At 48.7% G+C, this 18609-nt stretch overlaps 1 protein-coding gene across 7 annotated transcripts in view; it reads left to right on the plus strand.

The window, feature by feature from the left end:
- Nucleotides 1-18609, plus strand: part of sntg1 (syntrophin, gamma 1) — a 649505-nt gene that overhangs the window by 478594 nt on the left and 152302 nt on the right. For all 7 annotated transcript variants that reach the window (XR_005462062.1, XR_005462061.1, XM_038809324.1 and 4 more), the window contains one exon: nucleotides 9937-10071. Coding sequence is in view for 5 of the 7 variants with exons in the window: in XM_038809324.1 (XP_038665252.1) it covers nucleotides 9937-10071 (135 nt within the window). In the remaining 2 variants the exon portion in view is untranslated. The remainder of the gene's footprint in view (nucleotides 1-9936; nucleotides 10072-18609) is intronic.

Consider the following 18609-nt stretch of genomic DNA (forward strand, 5'->3'; position numbering starts at 1 on the left):
CAAATTGATACAGGAGCAAATACTTTATCCCTCATGTCTATCAACATTTGAAGCAGCTACTAGTCTAGCCAGGTGGACAGAAAAGCAGTAAATGGAGCACAGGTCAAACAAGGCAAGGAATGGGAGGATACTGAGAAGTATAGCGGAAGGGCGGTTCCTTGGAGTGAATGTCCACAGATCCCTGAAGGTAGCAGGACAGATTGCAAAGATGGTTAACTAGGCATCTGGAACCCTTCCATTTATGAGCCAAGGTAGGTTTGCGCAATCAGGGAAGCAGAAGAAGATTTTTTAAAAATGCAATGTAATCTTCCTGGCTGAAGGGAGACAGAGAGCAGGTCACCCCACCCACCCCGAATGTCGATGTCACATGCTTTGGCCACGATTGCGATTCCTCCATTTTTTTCAGCAGCAAACAAGGTAAGAAAGTTGGTGGGTCGCGAAGATCGGCTGGCGTGGGTCCGGAAGGTTGGCCGGTTGGTTAAAAATGGGTCCCCGGGAAAAAAAGTTTGAAAAATACTGTTCTAATCAACACATTTCTTCAGGTTGTCATGACCTTCTTAAGTCTTCTCCCCACCTCTTACAATGGGTCACCTTTATATTGCTCAGAATCGCTAATATTGAATCCGATCATTGGTTGTTCAAATCCCATTAATTACTTCAGCCTGCAAATTGCAACTGATGACAGCATAGAATGTAGAGAAAGTGCAGGCAGATTAAACACTGCTGTGGCTATGCTGATAACAAACTTACAAGGCACACAATTCAACAAAGCAGCAACTTCACCATTATCTATTATGCACAAAGAATTGGGTATGGATGAACTGAAAAGTGGTCACTGCCTTTATAAGAACCAGGAGGATTGTCAATGTCCTCCCCAAATCAGCCTGCCAACTGCATTGGGAGGGATGAAGCAAACTATTTTTGGCCTTGGGTCTCATTTGAATCTAGCTAATGAGTTGTGGGCATCAAAAAGGTGTTCTGTTGCAGTTCACTGATAGGCGATGGGAGATGTGTGCTCTCCCATGTCCAGCTGGGTGGTGGGCAGGAGCCAAATTTAAGTAGAATGTTGATAGTTGGCAGCATTACTGTTGTGGAAACAGTAGTTTCCCCAAAATGTTCTTGTGTTTTTTGTGGAGTTGTTATCAGTGGTCCCTTTAAGGACATGTTGTTCACTTCTTTAAAGTCAAAACAGAAAGCTGTATCAGGCAGACTTTGAGTGGCATGGGAGCATCAGAAGCAGTAACACTCTTCCCAACCCAAATTTTCAATGCCCAGCCATTCTTTTGCAGGTGAGAAGTGGACAGCTGGCAGTTGAAAGTGGCCTATCATGCGGCTGGTTTAGCTCATGGGGCTGGTTTAGCTCACTCGGCTAAATCGCTGGCTTTTAAAGCAGACCAAGCAGGCCAGCAGCACAGTTCGATTCCCGTACCAGCCTCCTGGACAGGTGCCGGAATGTGGCGACTAGGAGCTTTTCACAGTAATTTCATTGAAGCCTACTCGTGACAATAAGCGATTTTCATTTTCATAGTAATATTTTACAATGATAGTTGTTAGCATAAAATCTCATCAAAAGTACAACACACTAAGTGACAGGAGAAGTGACAGTATAGTAGAGGGCATTGCAATCCTTTCACTGATAATCAGATGGACGACCAAGCCAGGTTAATGTGTGTCTTGATTCTATGGAGACCAGAGGCTTCAGTGGGTTTTCAGTGACAATAGGATCATTACAAAAGGGTTAGTATTTTGATGAAATTGACTTACTGAAGATGGCAAGCAGGGTAGGGTTGTCAGTAATGTCAAATGGCACTAAAGGGATAGACCTGGATTGTCACCAAGTTGGGATGGCTTGGGACCTTTTGACCTTTTGACAATTTCAGGCAGGTTTCGATCCCAGGATTCCCAACCCATTCCTGGCTGTCTGATTTTTGGGAGTGCATTTAGAAGATGCAGGCTGGTTCCTGTTAAAAGCTCGCATTCTGTACTTCCAACCAAACCGGCTCCATTGCGGGGATAGGAATCTCCATTGCGGGGATGGGGGTCGGGCCAGAGTCCTGGTTCGCAGACCCTCGAGGGGTCGTGAACTGTAGCCTGCATGAGGGAATCTTTTGAAAGGTTAGTTGAAAGGGTCCTCCTCATGCACCCCTTAAAATTCATGCCAGCTATGCCAAGTTACCCACGGCCACTCATTCCCCCTATGTTAGGCTGCGTCTTTCACATATCCCCATGGCGCGTCATGTCTCCCATGTGAATCAATTCCATTCTATCCAACACCCATGGCCTTTCATGGCCCAATACGAAGTTATGACATATCCATACCCATTGATCCACTGTAAGCTGTCTGGAGCGAAGTGACAGTAGAATGGTTAACAAAAAGGCTTTTAAAAAGTAATTAATTCATAACTCTCTCCTGTGTGGAAAAAACATTAATTTGACTACAACCCTTTAAACTATCAATAACAAAAATTATAAACCCTTGAAACTACTTAATGTTGTAGAAACAAACATTGTGAAATGTACAGAAGAGATTGGAAAGTCCGAGCTGTCAATTAATCATTGACTTCCCTTGGGTGCATGCCTCGTGGCGCTGAGGTTCCACGTTCGATCCCGGCTCTGGGTCACTGTCCATGTGGAGTTTGCACATTCTCCCCGTGTTTGTGTAGGTCTCACTCCCACAACCCAAAAAATGTGTAGGGTAGGTGGATTGGCCACGCTAAGTTGCCCCTTAATTGAAAAAAAAAATGAATTGGATACTGTGGTGAATGTATTCACCATAGTATAAACTGTCTGTGTAGCACTGTGGCCCAGTGGTAATGTGATCTCCTTACAGGTATTGTACTGGAATCTGGTGGGCTCCGCCTTTGGCACCGCCCCCCCCCCCCCCCCCCCCCCTCTCAGACGGTACATAGACCAGCTGCCTGGGGGCGAAGCTCATTTGTACAGCAGACACAGGCAGGCAAGTCCTTGGTTAATAAAGCCTATGTTCACTTACTCTCATCGTCTTTCAGTGAATTAATGGCACTCTAAGATACTCTAAATTAAAAAAAAAAGTTCGGGCAGGATTCTTCGTTGGCTGACACCGGAATCGGGATGTACATGTCGCATGTACAGTAAACGCTGTTGGAATATCATTAACGGGCCCGTCCCGGTTATCTCCCGGGCTGCCGCGATGCTCTGCCTCCACTGGGAGGAATTACCAAAGGCGAGGTTCACTAGTGGTTTTAAAAATCCGGAAACGGGTGCCGTGGCTGCTGAGTGGGAGAGAGGGGATAGGTCATGTTCCCAGAAGCATGACTGTGGGCTGTCGGTCCTGCCGCAGGCATAGCCAGCTGGCAGGGGAAGTGGTGCATCTGCCAGGGCCGGCAGGAGTAGCGAGGGTTGACCAGGTGATGTGCCATGGGGTTGGGGTGTTCCCCCGGGACAGGGCTGTCTGGGCACGGACCGCCATTGCCGAGCCTGCAAGGCACCCATCCTGCTGCACACCCCACTGACCATCCACCCTGGCCTGTGGTTGCGTAGAGCGACACTGGCCATATGGGTGTACCCACCCCCCCCAACCCTTCCCTCCATGCCACCCTTCCAATACCCCCCCCCCCCCCCCAACCTACAATCGGGCACCACCTGCTGGCGGGACATCACATGGCCCGCCCAAGGGAACGCCCGAAGAGGAGGTGGGAAGGAGACGCCACATCAAACCTCAGGTGTACTGGCAGTGCCTGCCATTTGAGGACCTACTGGACCTTGAAGTCGCCGACTGAGCAGAGGGCTGTACAGCACATCTGCCGGATCACGCTACACCTTTAACCGCGGGGACACGGGGTAGGACATCCATTCCCCGATGGCCGTCAAGGTGACGGATGCCCTGACATTTTTCACCAGGGAGCCTGTTCAGGAACCGAGTGGGGATCTGGCTGGGATCCCGCAAACCTGGATGCACAGGTGCATCCGCACCATAATGGAGGCTCTATATGCCTAGTTGGCACAATTTGTAAGTTTCAATTTATCAGCCCACAAGGATGCCTGGGCAGCGGTGTTCTCCACCATCACCAGGATGCCCCAGCTTCAGGGGCTGAATGATGGAATGCATGTCCCCCTATGATCACTGGCCCATGAGGGGGTTGTCTTCACAAACTGAAAGGGGTAGCACTCCATGAACGTGGAGCTGATGTGTGACCTCAAGATGCAAGTCTGTGCCCGATACCTAGGCAGTGTGCATGACTCCTTCATCCTGACACACTCGACGGTTCCCGACACCTTCGAGGCACACCCCAGGGTGATGGGTTGGCTCCTGGGTGACGGGGGTTATCCGCTGCGGTCATGGCTGATAGCACCTAGCCGGAAGCTACAGACTAACGCGGAGACCCGCTACAACAACGCCCATGTCGGAACCAGGGCCGTGATCAAGTGGTGCATCAGCATTTTGAAGATATGGGGCGAAATTCTCCGACCCCCCGCAGGGTCGGAGAATCGCCCAGGAATGGCGAAAATCCCGCCCCCGCCATGGCCGGAATTCTCCGCCACCGGGGAATTGGCGGGGGCAGGAATCATGCCCCGCCGATCGGCGCGCCCCCTGCGGCGATTCTCCGGCCTGCGATGGGCCAAAGTCCCGCCGCTGAGAGGCCTCTCCCGCTGCCGTGGTTTGAACCACCACTGGTGGCGGCGGGATCGGCGGCGCGAGCGGGCCCCCGGGGTCCTGGGGGGGGTTATCGGACCCCGGGGGTGCCCCCACGGTGGCCAGGCCCGGGATCGGGGCCCACCGATCGGCGGGCGGGCCAGTGCTGTGGGGGCACTCTTTTTCTTCCGCTGTTGCCACGGCTTCCACCATGGCGGAGGCGGAAGAGAATCCCCCAGCGCGCATGCACCGGTGGTGACGTCAGCGGTAGCTAACGCACCGGCGCATGCGCGAACCGGCGAAGGCCTTTTGGCCAGCCCTGACACCGGCCGGCGGGCGTCAAAGGCCGTTGGCACCGGTTTTGGCGCCAGTCGACGTGGCGCCAACCACTCCGGCGCGGGCCTGCCCCTCAATGTGAGGGCTTGGCCCCTAAAGGTGGGAGAATTCCGCACCTTTGGGGAGGCCCAACGCCGGAGTGGTTGGCGCCACTCCGCTACGCCGGGACCCCCCACCCCGCCGGGTAGGGAAAAATCCCGCCCAAGGTTCAGGTGCCTTGACCGCCCTGGAGGGGCCCTCCAGTATAGCGCTGCGTCTTCCACAGCATCACATAGCAGAGGGGTGGCCTGCTGGGGGAGGAGGATGTATGCCAGTCTTCGTCCGACTTGGAGAATACGGGGAAGGGGTGGAATGAGCAGGACATGGGGCCCAGGCAGGCACAAAGTGTGTGCCAGGACCCGCACGCATGCGATGCTCTAATCATCTCCAAATTGGCTGACTAGAGGGCCTGGCCGACGGCAGCAGAACCATCCTGCCGCTCCCATGTCCACCCTCCCTGCACCAACGCCTCCCCCTCACCCCCCACCCTGACTCCACACCTGCAGCATTCTGCATGATTTATAGTTGCCTCACTAGAGTGTGGGCCCTGGGTTGGCAGTAACAGCGGGTCTGGTCCATGGGATGGAGGATGGTAGTGACCTGCTCTGCGAGGAGCTCTGGTGCTCTGAATTGCATGACAACATCTGACTCCTGCCCACGGTAGCACTTTCCAGCGGCCACCTGGGTGACCCCTGCATACCAGCTGGCCATTCCATCACACGGCTCCACTGAACCCTTGGGGTAGCCAAGGAGGAGACAAGTGTGTGTGGGGGGGGGGGGGGGGGGGGGGGGGGGGGAGAAGGTTAGGGGTGGGGTCAGGTACCGGGGCGGCGAGTGGCGGCTGACCTGGGAGTCCGGACCCGTGCCAACGTCCAACAGCCGCCTATCCCCCTAGACCCTGCTCTGCAGCCAGCCCAGTCCATTCCTCACTCCCTTCTGACAGAGCACCGAGGCAGGTTGAACATTTGTGAACAGGTGGACGGCACTGTAGCACTGTTGCTTCACAGCTCCAGAGTCCCAGATTCAATTCCCAGCTTGGGTCACTGTCCGTGCAGAATCTGCACGTTCTCCCCGTGTCTGCGTGGGTTTCCTCCGGGTGCTCCGCTTTCCTCCCACAGTCCAAAGATGCAGGTTAGGTGGATTGGCCACTCTACATTTCCCTTAGTGTCCAAAACAAAGGTTAGGTGGGGTTACGGGGATAGGGTGGAGGCGTGGGTTTACGTAGGGTGCTCTTTCCAAGGGCCGGTGCAGATTTGATGGGCCGAATGGCCTTCTGGACTGTAAATTTTATGATTCTAGATGTTTATTGTGAACAGGTGAACATGTTTCTACAGGTCAATCGCTATCTTGTGTGTTGCACCTGTGCCAACTTAACTGGTGTCTAACTATCTGGCCTGCGGGCCCTAACACCACGTGTAGGTGAATCCCCAGGCGGTACATCAGAGTGGAGGCGCCCTGCTGGAATTCCCACCCTATGACCCAGGTCACCCTTCGGCTGTCCTCTGCACTGGCTGTCCTCTGGAGTGTCCGTGCCTGGACCAGTGCGGCAGTCTCTCGGGTTGCCCAGGTGGTGTGATGCCACCTGTTCTCCCCGCTGTCCAACGGAGGCTGCCGACACCGGACGGGGTGGGCGAGTCTGAGTACCTGTAGCATTCCAGCACCTCTCGTGCGGAAGTCACCAACATGGACACCATCACTTCCTCGTCCCTCGGAGTGTCCAATGGGCCCTGGGATACTCTTTGGGACAGGGGTGCATCTGGAGCAAGCTCCGGGAGCTCTCCCACCACATGGGAGTGCCACTCCTGGAGGTCCGCTCCCGTCTCAGCCTGGGTCTCAGTGTTCGCAGCCCTGGAGGATGGGGACTGGACCATCTCCCTCTGGGACTGGGTCAGGTCAGTCAGCGCCCGGGCAATGCCATTGACACCCGCAGCCATGACCCGATGTAACTGAGCCAAGCTCTAGCCTACCGCTACTATGTCCAGGTGGCTCTAGTACATGCTTGCCAGTGACAGCGTCGACCTGTTATGTCCCTTGGCCACAACCCACTCAGTGTGCCCCAGACCTCGGACATCCTGACCCATGGCCAATACCCCCAAGTACTCCACAGTGGATGCCACTCATGTGGCACACATGGTCGGCACTGCCTCCTGCCCCTGCAGGTGCTTAGACTCCTCCAACTGCACCTATAGTCGCTGGATGGTTGTTGACAACCCCTTAAGTAGTCTACAGCTCTGTGTCTGCATCTCCAGCATCAATGGGACTGCCCTGTCCAGAAGCCCGAGACCCTTCCAATGGTAGCTAGTCTCTGGGGTCCCGCCGCACTCCGACCGACCGCCCCCTCGAGTATTCCTACCTCCATCTGATCTAAGGATTGCATGTGTGTGATGCGCACCAGATAGTGCCTCAGGAACTTCTTCACCAAGGCGAGTGTCTCTGGGATGGTGGAGGGTGTTGGAGACAGCTGTGATGGAAAGTTGGTGTCATTCCTGGGCTGATGCTCCAGGGTGTCGCTGGCTGGCTTTTAGGGGCTCCTGTCCGGTGCCGCGTCATAGCTCAACAAATCCGGGGATTGAGGCCAGAGGCAGGGGACGCTAGCAGGGCCCACCTCATCACTATGTGATCCTGCAAGACACAAGACATGATGCATGATTGGATCTCGGGTTGGGGTGGTGAAAGTATGATGTGGTGTTGTTGAGGTGGTGGGCTGGTGTGTGGCGTAGTGTTGGAGTGGTGTGGTGCTGGGATTGTGTAGGGGTGGTGTGTGGGTGATGGGGTGGTGTGATAGGGTGCTGTGGCAGAAGTGGGTGGTGAATGGGGTGGTGTGTGGGTGATGGGGTGGTGTGGGCGCTGTGCCACGCATGCCATAGGATACTGCAACTCAGCGGGGATTCACTTGGTTCCCTGATGCCGCCCTCCGTCTTAGTGACTGCCCTCTTTCCAGACGCATCGACCAGGTCCAGTACCTGCCGCTCTGTGATGATGAGAGGCCATAGGTCCGCAGGCCCTTCCAGCCTTCTCTCTCTACCAGAGGTTGTGCCCCGCCTTCTCCTGGTCGGGGTGTGGGGAGGGAGTGGGAGACAGAAAATGCACAGTATTAGGCTGTCGGACGCAGGCAGCACAGGGAGTGGACACCTGGTGGCCTCTGTGAACAGGACACCCAGCCAGAGCGGCCGGTATGGGTGCTGGCATGTGGTGCAGCGTGGGGTGCGAGCAGACTGCCGGCGTGTGGGGTTCGGTCACCCTCCGGGGGGTGGGGGGGGGCGTTGGTATTAAGGGTGTGTGGGACGTGGGTTGGTTTGAGGAGCATGGGGCTGGCTACTCACCCTGGCTGTCCTGAGGATGTCGTGACCCTTTTTCCAGAACTGCTGGCCCGTTCTGGCAGTGGTGCCCACAGCACTCACGGCCTCTGCCACTTGCGCCCAGGTCCGGTGAACGTGGTGGCAGCGTCCTTCCCACCCCAGGGAACAGAGTTCTCTGCCTCTCCTCCAAGGCCTCCATGGGTCTCGAGCTCCGCATCTGCAAAACAGGGTGCCATTCCTTGGGTTGCCATTTTGTTGGCTGGGCTGAGTGTGCGTGAGAAATGGAGATCTTATATGTGGCTGCAGCTTGTCAGCCTCTTAAGTGCCGATCCCGTCCCCGAATTCTTAAAGTCAAAAGTGCCTTTGTCTTTGACCTGCTGCTACGCCACCTCACACATCTTAAACCCAGGTACAACCATCTCTGGAGCAAGGCGACAACTAGAGCTTAACAAACTAAAACTTCATTATCAATCAGCAGAGATCACCTCCTTCTAACTATTTATCCAGATAGGAATATCTTACCCATTGGAGCATTGACTGATATGAGCTATCTGAAAAAATAAAATGAAATGAAAATCGTTTATTGTCACAAATAGGCTTCAAATGAAGTTACTGTGAAAAGCCCCTGGTCGCCACATTTGCTTGTTCGGGGAGGCTGGTACGGGGATTGAACCGTGCTGCTGGCCTGCCTTGGGAACCAGCGATTTAGCCCTGTGCTAAACAAGCCACTTATCTGACGCTGAATTCCGGATTACCCAACCAGATTGCCTCTCCAAGTTCTATCAGCATGGTGTTGTGAATATGCCTAACTAAAGTTTTACACTAACATGTCTACCATAGAGGTCTAACATAGTTCTAAACTTCCATTGTCAGCTGCATTATCTCAAAGCTATGTTAATCCTAAACAACCCTTGTTTATCTCCTTTGCCCGGGAGGAGAATCATTAGTTGGTAATTAGACAGCAAAATGGCATTGGCCTGAGCTCGCACTGGGCAAACAGTCAGGGCTACTATTATGTGGCAGAATGAGTGAACATCTGAAAGACCTCTGACCTTATCGAATCATGGTTCCATCAGCTGACAATGCAGATCTTTACCAGCAGCTGGTTGACTTTCTTCAATCCAAACGTGGAAGGCACTGAACCCTGGTTATAAAAGCACATGTTTTTGTAACGAGCCTCCAGGAAAGATCCCTACCTGCAGCTGTCATCCCAAGTTTCAGAGTTTACTAATCAGATGTACAGCAAATGTCTGCTTCCAGTGTGATGGAAGGACCATCACCTTGTACGAATTTACAAGTGGCCGTCACCTCTGAAAAGATGGACATTTGAGTCATTTTTTTTGCATCAGAAGCCCCATTTTCTACTTGAACCAGCTTCTTTGGAAAACAAAAGCTCTGCCTCCATGTTGCCAATACATTTGAACATATTAATATATGTGCTTAATGTTTTATGGGATGAGGTACAATATTTTTCATTCATCGCACACATAACCATATTTGTGAAGTTTTCTAATGCATTAAAAATCATGTCAGGGTGAGAAATTCTGCATGTAGCAGCATGTAGCATTTTAAAGTCAGACAGGAAACTGATGTCTCTTATAACAAAAACAATGTCAACTTTGCTGAAATTGTCTCATCTTCTCTTTCAAGGCAAAAACAGGAATTTGTTTGCTCCAAGATGGAACTCAAGAGCCTTTTGAAGTGCGACTGCACTTAGCAAAGGACATTTTAACAATTCAGGAGCAAGATGTTATCTGTGTGTCTAGTGAAGCCTTCTATTCCAGTGTAAGTACCACCCTTTATTTCAAAAATGTTAATAATTGAAGTCCATTGCCTTTGTTGGTTAAGATGGATGCTGTTCATTTTCAAGACCGACCAATGTTGCATTTTTGTGTTGGCATATTAGTTTACTAGATTTATTGTGAAATGCTTGGCATTTATTTTGTGATCCAGTGCCCAGCATATTATATGGTAAGCAATTTGCTACATTGTGTGCTGCCTCAGTCTGCGGGAGAGAAAATGTAACATATGCTTTTGGGATTCACATGATATCTTATGCCTCTGTGGAAATTTGGAGAATACAACACAGCATGTGTGAAAATGATAGCAAGCTTCCATGAGCACAAGGTACCAAACAACTTATTCAAAACGACATTGATAAATCTCAATTTGGATTTTGCTTTTGTCAAATATATTTGTTTGCCGAAAGAAGTTTTTGGTTCATTAAAGAGCAAGTATAAATTGACTTTTTGCCAATCTTCAGCTCTGCATGCAACTCCTCCCGGGGCTTCACTTTATATTAAATAGTTTTATTTTTCTGGATATCTAAACTCCTGTTGGAGTAAAACTAAAAGCTGAAAAAGATTTGAAAGACATAACCCAGAAACAGCACTAAGGAAAGAATTAAGTAGCAATCCATCTCATCATTGATATTCGGTGAGGTTTTGAGATATACTTGGTTAGAAATTAGACTGCGTTGCACCTGTTTCTTTGCATGATGCAGTCACCTGGAGCTCAAAACTGGGCTCTGTGACAGAGGTGCACATTTTCAACTGGAGATTTGATGGACGCGATTTTGATATTGGGATTTTGCACACCATGACACCGATCATTGTATACCAAACTGTTTTAACACCACTATTTATTCCAGCCAATATGCTGAACACCATATTAAACAGAATAAGACCCCCCACCCACCCCCAAATTCCAAGTCATGAACTACTTGCAAGTTTGTTGTTGGATTCTTTCTTCTCACTTATGGTGCCACTTGTGCAAGCTTTTCTTTACTTGCAATTTGGTTCATTTAACAGTTTCTGGTAAAACAAATTATTTCCAGAAATGGGTGGCTTGATAGGACTTTCAATCCGACATAATCAAAACTGGGAGAATGAAGCGGCTCCGTGCAGAGCAGGGAAATCTGCTGGAAGAAGAGAGAGGAGGAAGAAGCAGTTTTTTTTTTGGAAGCAATTTGATCAACTCCATTTCAGCAAGGACCAAAAGTTGAGATGTCTTTGTTTCATAAACAAGCTAGAATCATAGAATCTCTACAGTGCAGAAGGAGGTAATTCTGCCCATCGAGTCTACATTGACCCTCTGAAAGAGCACCCTTCCCAGGCCATTAACCCCACTTAACCTTTGGGAAATTTAGGCAACTGCTGGACACTTAAGGGCTCATTTAGCATGGCCAATCCACCGAGGTTGCACATCTTTGAACTGTGGGAGGAAATCAGAGCACCGGGAGGAAACCCACATAGACACAATGTGCAGACTCCACACAGTCACCCAAGGTTGGAACTGCTAACCACTGTACCAACTGCTGCAGTTGAAATCTCAAAGCAAGGCGAGGAAAGTATTTCCTGCAATAAAAACACAAAATTCTGGAAAAAATAAGCAGGTCTGGCAACATCTACAGAGACAGAAACACAGTTAATGTTTTGAGACGAATATTTCTCTTCTTTGGAACTGAAGAGAATAGAAATATTTTATGCTGCTGAAAAAGGGAGAGGGTCAGATGTAGCAAAAAGTGAAGATCGGATGGGCTAGAGGGCAAAGCTGCAAACAGAAGGCAATGCGTGTAGGAATGGTAGTAGTAAAGAGACAAGGCATTGGTCCAGAGTAGGTATTCATAGCAGGATAAATGTCAGAACTGACTGAAAGCCAAATAGCAGAATGTGCTAATAGCAGAATAAAGGTCAATACTGCCGCAAAGCAAAACCTGGGAACAGGATACAGACTGGCACGAGGGGAAAAAGTACAAAATGGAGAACATAGTTCATGGCCTGAAGTTGTTGAACTTCATGTTGATCACAGAAGGCTGTAAAGTGCCTAATCGGAATGATTTGGTTTCTATCTGACTCTTTGGAGACTGCTGCCGGATGTATATGCAATGTATTACAGTTTGCAATTTATTGGTGCATAAGGGAAGCCACTGAGACTCTGAATGCCAAGAAAAACAATTCCATCTCAATTATTCTCATCAGGGACAAACAGGTGGAGTGCAAGGCTCCTTGCAGTCCCGTTGATGGCATGCACGTTGCCTTGCGCGCATTTCATTGAGATTTGTCTATTTTCATGAAAGAAGAAGGATTTCACCTCCCTCAATGTGCGGCTCATTTGGGTTCATGGGCAAATGAATCATGAAGGCGAATGCTCATTATCCTGGTAACAATGTCTTCATTCTGTGACAGTTCCCTCATCCAGGTGTATTTGACCCACCATAGTGAGTCAAATCGGGATTACCTACCCATGGCATGACTCATATCAAGTCCAGACGTACAAATGACCAATTATACAATGAAAAGCATGTTAACACAAGGAACATTATAGAGCACATCAGTGGACTTTTCAAGCAATGTTTCTGCTGCTTGGACCATCCTGCAGTTTACAGCTGTGTAGATATTGAGGTTTGTGGTAATATGCTGCATGTCCTTTATGACAAAATAGTCTTTGCTAAAATTAGACGATTAAATGGAGGAGGAAGAAAAGGAAGGGAGGCTATCACATAGGCAGCTTCCTCTGGCTCTGGTTCAAATGTGGAAAAATAATTCATGAGTGATACTAATAACTTCAACAACACCTCCCCATGGTCCATACTCTTTACCTTTCCTCTGCCACTGATCATCACATCATCCTCTTTCTGACAAAACAAAAATTAAAACCACCAGAAAATGCACATTCCAAACCAATTTTATAAATTAAATCATAATATAATGCATATAGTATTAAACTAATCTCTCAATTGTGCATTTCCTTTGCGCCTGATTTCCGAACAGCTCCCAGAACTTGCTTCCACAGTGGTTGCAGAATGGTGGAAAGCTGCTGACTTCCAATTACAGAGGCTGCAGGTTGCCATGGAGGGGAACTTCCAGACGCCTTGGCCTTCAAGAAGGCCTGTCTTCAGACTGCACAGTCCTGTCAGACATATATTCTTTGAGTATATATTTGAATATATGTCTGAAGCACCTCCTGCCGAAATCAGACTTTCCACCTCTTCCACCAAGGCCGCTAAAAATCTTGGTGCAAAATTCACACACTCAACTATTGCTCAAAGTATCACAGTCTACCGGTACAATTTTCATGAAATGCCGCAAAACTTCTTGCAGCCATGAATCTCCTCTGTAAGTAGCATTCACTCACAATATTGGCTCCATACTGATGCAGGCACTGCTGGTAGCATGGCTGCACACTGCAATCATTTAAGACAAGGACAGCATGAATGCTGCTGGCAGCACACTGAATGAGCTCAGGATTACTTGCAATCTCCACAGCTGTTTTTACGGGTTAGCCAATTTAACACCTCCTGCTATGTTGTGTGCTAGGACTATGCGCTCAATATGTGGCGATCACAAAACTGCAGATGCTTTGCTGAAGATATTCCTTTTCTGATGCCCACAAATTTGCAAACACTATCTGTAACATGTAAAGATCTTTCAGAATTGCATCCACTGCTTATTCACTGGGAGTGAGAACTCGTGACCTGTAAAATAAACTTTTGAGTAGCTCAGGCACTCTTGTAGCAGAGTAGTAATCTCAGGATTGCTACCGGTGCCACCAGCTAGTGAGGCGAGGAACAAAGAATGAGTGCAGCTGAACAAGTGGCTACAGGGCTGGTGCTGGAGGGAAGGCTTCAGATATGTAGATCATTGGGATGCCTTCTGGGGAAGGTGGGACTTGTACATGAGCGACGGTTTGCTTCTAAACAGGGAATGCACCAATATCCTGGGCGGGAGGTTTGCTAGAGTACTTCGGAAGGGTTTAAACTAGTTTGGTGGGGGGATGGGAATTAGAGTTATGGATCAGAGGATAGGGTCGCTATTAAATGGGAAGAAATTGTATGCAGCGACTCTGTAAGGAAAAATAGACAGTTGATAGGGCAAAGTTGCACTCAGTGGGATGGGTTAAAGTATGTCTGTTTCAATGCAAGGAGCATCATGAATAAGGAAGATGAACTTAGAACATGGATCAGTACTTGGCACTACGATGTTGTGGCCATTGCGGAGACATGGATTTCACAGGGACAGGAATGGTTGTTAGATGTTCTGGGGTTTAGATGTTTAAAGAAGGATAGAAGGGAGGTAAAAGAGGAGGGGGAGTGGCACTTAGAAGGCAATTAGAAAGTGTATCACAGCTGCAGAAAATGAGGTAGGCGAGGAGGGGTTGTCCATTGTCCACTGAGTCAGTATAGGTGGAAGTCGGAAACAAGAAAGGAGCAGTCACTTTATTGGGAGTTTTCTGTAGACCCCCCAATAGCAGCAGAGAGATGAAGGAACAGATTGAACGGTAGATCTTGGAAAGGTGCAGAAGTAACATGCGTGACTTTCATTTCCCTAATATTTACTGGAACCTCCTTGGTGCCAATGGTTTGGATGGAGCAGATTTTGTCAGTTGTGCCCTGGACTGATTTCTGATTCAATATGTAGATAGGCCAACTAAGGGAAAGGCAATATTGGATTTGGTGCTTGGCAACGAACCAGGCCAGGTGTCAGATGTCTCGATGGGAGAGCATTTCAGTGACAGTGACCACAACTCCTTGACCTTTACCATAGTCATGGAGAGGGATTAGAACAGACAGACTGGGAAGGTATTTAATTGGTGGAGGGGAAATTATACTGCTATTAGACAGGAGCTGAGGAGCATAAATTGGGAACAGATGTTCTCGGGGAAATGCACAACAGTAAGATGGGGGTTGTTTAAGGAGCACCTGCTGCGAGTGCTGGATAGTTTTGTCCCACTGAGACAAGGAAGGAATGGTAAGGTGAAGGAGCCTTGGATGACAAGAGAAGTGGAGCTTCTAGTCAAGAGAAAGAAAGAAGCTTGCGTAAGGTTGAGGAAGCAAGAATCTGGCACGGCTCTAGAGGATTACAAGGTAGCCAGAAAGGAACTCAAAAATGAACTTAGGAGAGCTAGAAAGGGGCATGAAAAAGCCCTGGCGGGAAGGATTAGGGAAAATCCAAAGGCTTTCTACACTGATGTGAGAAATAAGAGGATGATCAGAGTGAGAGTAGGGCTGATCAGGGATAGTGGAGGGAACTTGTGCCTGGAGTCTGAGGATGTAGGGAAGGCTCTAAATGAATATTCTGCTTCAGTATTCACTCGAGGGAGAGGGACTTTATTGCTCGTGAGAACAACGTGAACCAGGTTAATAGGCTTGAACTGGTTGATATTAAGAAGGAGGGTGTATTGGAAATTTTGAAAAGCATTAGGATAGATAAGTACACTGGGCCAGATGGGAAGGGAGGGAGGAGATTGCTGCATCATTGGCGATGATCTTTGCATCCTCACTCTCCACTGGAGTAGCACCGGATAATTGGAGGGAGGCGAATGTTGTTTCCCTGTTGAAGAAATTGAATAGGGAAATCCCTGGGAATTACAGACCAATCAGCCTTACGTCTGTGGTGAGCAAAATACTGGAAAGGATTCTGAGAGATAGAATTTATGATTATTTAGAAAAACATAGTTTGATTAAAGATGGTCAGCTTTGTGAGGGACAGGTCATGCCTCACAAGTCTCATTTAATTATTTGAGGATGTGATAAGACACATTGATGAAGGTAAAGCAGTGGATGTGGTGTATATGAATTTCAGTAAGACAATTGATAAGGTTCCCCATGGTAGGTTCATTGAGAAAGTCAGGGGACAATAAAATACAGGGAAATTTGGCTGTCTGGAGACCGAATTGGCTGGCTGAAAGAAGACAGTGAGTGGTAGTGGATGGAAAGTATTCCGCCTGGAGGCCGGTGACCAGTGGTGTCCCACAGGGATCTGTTCTGGGAATTCTGCTCTTTGTGGTTGTTATAAATGACTTGGATGAGGAAGTGGAAGGGTTGGTTAGTAAGTTTGCCGATGTCACAAAGGTTCGTGGAGTTGTAGATAGTGACAAGGGCTGTTGCAGGTTACAACAGGACATTGACAGGATGCAGGGCTGGGCTGAGAAGTGGCAGATGGAGTTCAACTTAGATAAATGTGAAGTGATTAATTTTGGAAGGTCAAATTTGAATGCTGAATACAGGGTAAAAGACAGGATTCTTGGAAGTGTGGAGGAACAGAGGGATCTTGGGGTCCATGTACATAGATCCCTCAAAGTTGCCACCCAGGTTGATAGGGTTGTTAAGAAGGCATATGGTGTGTTGGCTTTCATTAACAAGTGGATTGATTTTAAGAGCCGCAAGATTTTGCTGCAGCTTTAGACCACACTTGGAACTAAAGTGTCCAGTTCTGGTCGCCTCATTATAGGGAGGATATGGATGCTTTGGAGAGGGTGCAGAGGAGATTTACCAGGATGTTGCCTGGACTGGAGGGCATGTCTTATGAAGAAAGGTTGAGGGAGCTATGATCTATCATAGAGCTAGGCTTTTCTCACTGGAGCAAATAAGGAAGAGAGGTGACTTGATAGAGGTGTACAAAGTGATGAGAGACATGGATAGAGTGGATGGCCAGAGACTTTTCCCGGAAGTGGCTGTCACGAGGGGACGTCATTTTAAGATGATTGGAGGAAGGTATAGGGGAGAAGTCAGAGGTAGGTTCTTTACACAGAGAGTGGTGGGTGCGTGGAATGCACTTCTAGCAGAAGTGGCGGAGTCAGAGCCATCAGGGACATTTAAGCAACTCTTGTACAGGACAGCAGTAAATTGAAAGGGTGTAGGTTAGGTTGATCATAGATTAGGAGAAGTGGTCGGCACAACATCGTGGGCCAAAGGGCCTGTACTGTGCTGTACTGTTCTATGTTCTATGTAGCTTTTCTTCTGCACACCTATTAAAAATATTTCTCTTTTGTACCAATTAACCAATGCCAAGTAGGCACCTAACTGCGTGGCTCTCTAATTCAAGGTACTGAGTAATTTACACCTACTTTCAAGGTTTAGGAACCACTGGGGTACCTGAAAGGTGGTCAGAGGTCATGCGTTACAAGATCCAAATCCTTTTGGCCAATTTCACAAATTAGTCTGGAAATAGGTGCAGGTACACACTTCAACATTTCAGGTCTCTAACATGGCTGACTAAAAAGAGGCCCGACCTAATGTTGCAATGGCCTGCATGATGGTGCAATTCGGGCGTGGGTTTTCCTGCTGCAAAATTTGTCATTTTTGCCCCCATTTTATACTCAGAAAATGGGCGCAATGATTGTGATGATTGTCCCTTTAAGGGCAACACAGCTGAGTAGTTGGGTGACCAATTGGGACCCAGGGTGGCGAATCACCCCAGTGCAGAGGCACTTTGCAATTCGCTGCACACACGTAGCTGACTTGTAAATACATCCCTTTTTGTTCTCCTAATGACATTTCCACAAGTTCATCAATCAACACGAGAATATTCAATTCAGAACTCGATCAACAAATCTTCACAGTTTATTGGAACCCGATTCAGGGGTGAGCAGAGCGGAGAAGTCCCAGAAATTGATGCTGTGTCAAACTCTAAAGTGATCTCATCCTCTTCAGGCTTTCCCCAGGGTAGCACTGATGATGAGTGGGGAATACCCTTGGATCTGTTGAGTAAATAACTAAGAAGTTGTGGTTGGTAGGAAATTAGCACTGAGGTGCTTTAGCTGTTAATCCTGGATTTCTCAGCCATGGAACCTGTTGCCTTATCTGTCAGCAACTTCCCAGGGTCTACATGGTGACTGCACAACGGCAATAGCTTCTTGAATAAAACTGACAAACTGGGAAGACTTTGATCAGTAACCCTGAAAAGCTGCAGACATGGCCATTGTGAGACTGCTGGCTATTGCATTTATTCTCTCAGAAAGTATTTTCATTACTTGACAGGGGACTGCCAACTTCTTGGAAGGCATTTCACCTATCTAGCACTTCACTCACCTTCAGCTGCCCACCTTCAAAATGCCATGGGACCAAGTTTTAAAAAGAATTCAGAGTACTCAATTCGTTTTTTCCAATGAAAAGGCAATTTAGCTCGGCTAATTCACTTACCCTGCACATCGTTTTGGGTTGTGGGGGGTGAGATCCACGTACACAATGACCTGGGACCGGGATCGATCCCGGATCCTCCGCACCATTAGGCAACACAAGCAGCAGCACCAGCTGTTTACACCTCAGACACCAGACTTCCTTTGGTCAGATGGGATAAACAGCAAGATCCAGCTGGATGGAGATGAAATCCCCAAAATAAGTTCAGCACTCGGAGGATCATACCAGTGTCTCAAGGGGCTAAGGCTCTCATGACAGGTTGTTACTGACATCTGAAACCTCCTGGAGTAAGATCTCCTTCCCTGTGGAGCAGGTATGCAGGGCATTGCAACTGACCAATAAGGTGCACATCTTCCCCCTTCCTCTTGATACGTTGTGAGCTCTCTTCTCCTGTAAGGAGAGGA

Source organism: Scyliorhinus canicula, chromosome 10, assembly GCF_902713615.1.
Source record: "Scyliorhinus canicula chromosome 10, sScyCan1.1, whole genome shotgun sequence".
Classification (NCBI taxonomy): domain Eukaryota; kingdom Metazoa; phylum Chordata; class Chondrichthyes; order Carcharhiniformes; family Scyliorhinidae; genus Scyliorhinus; species Scyliorhinus canicula.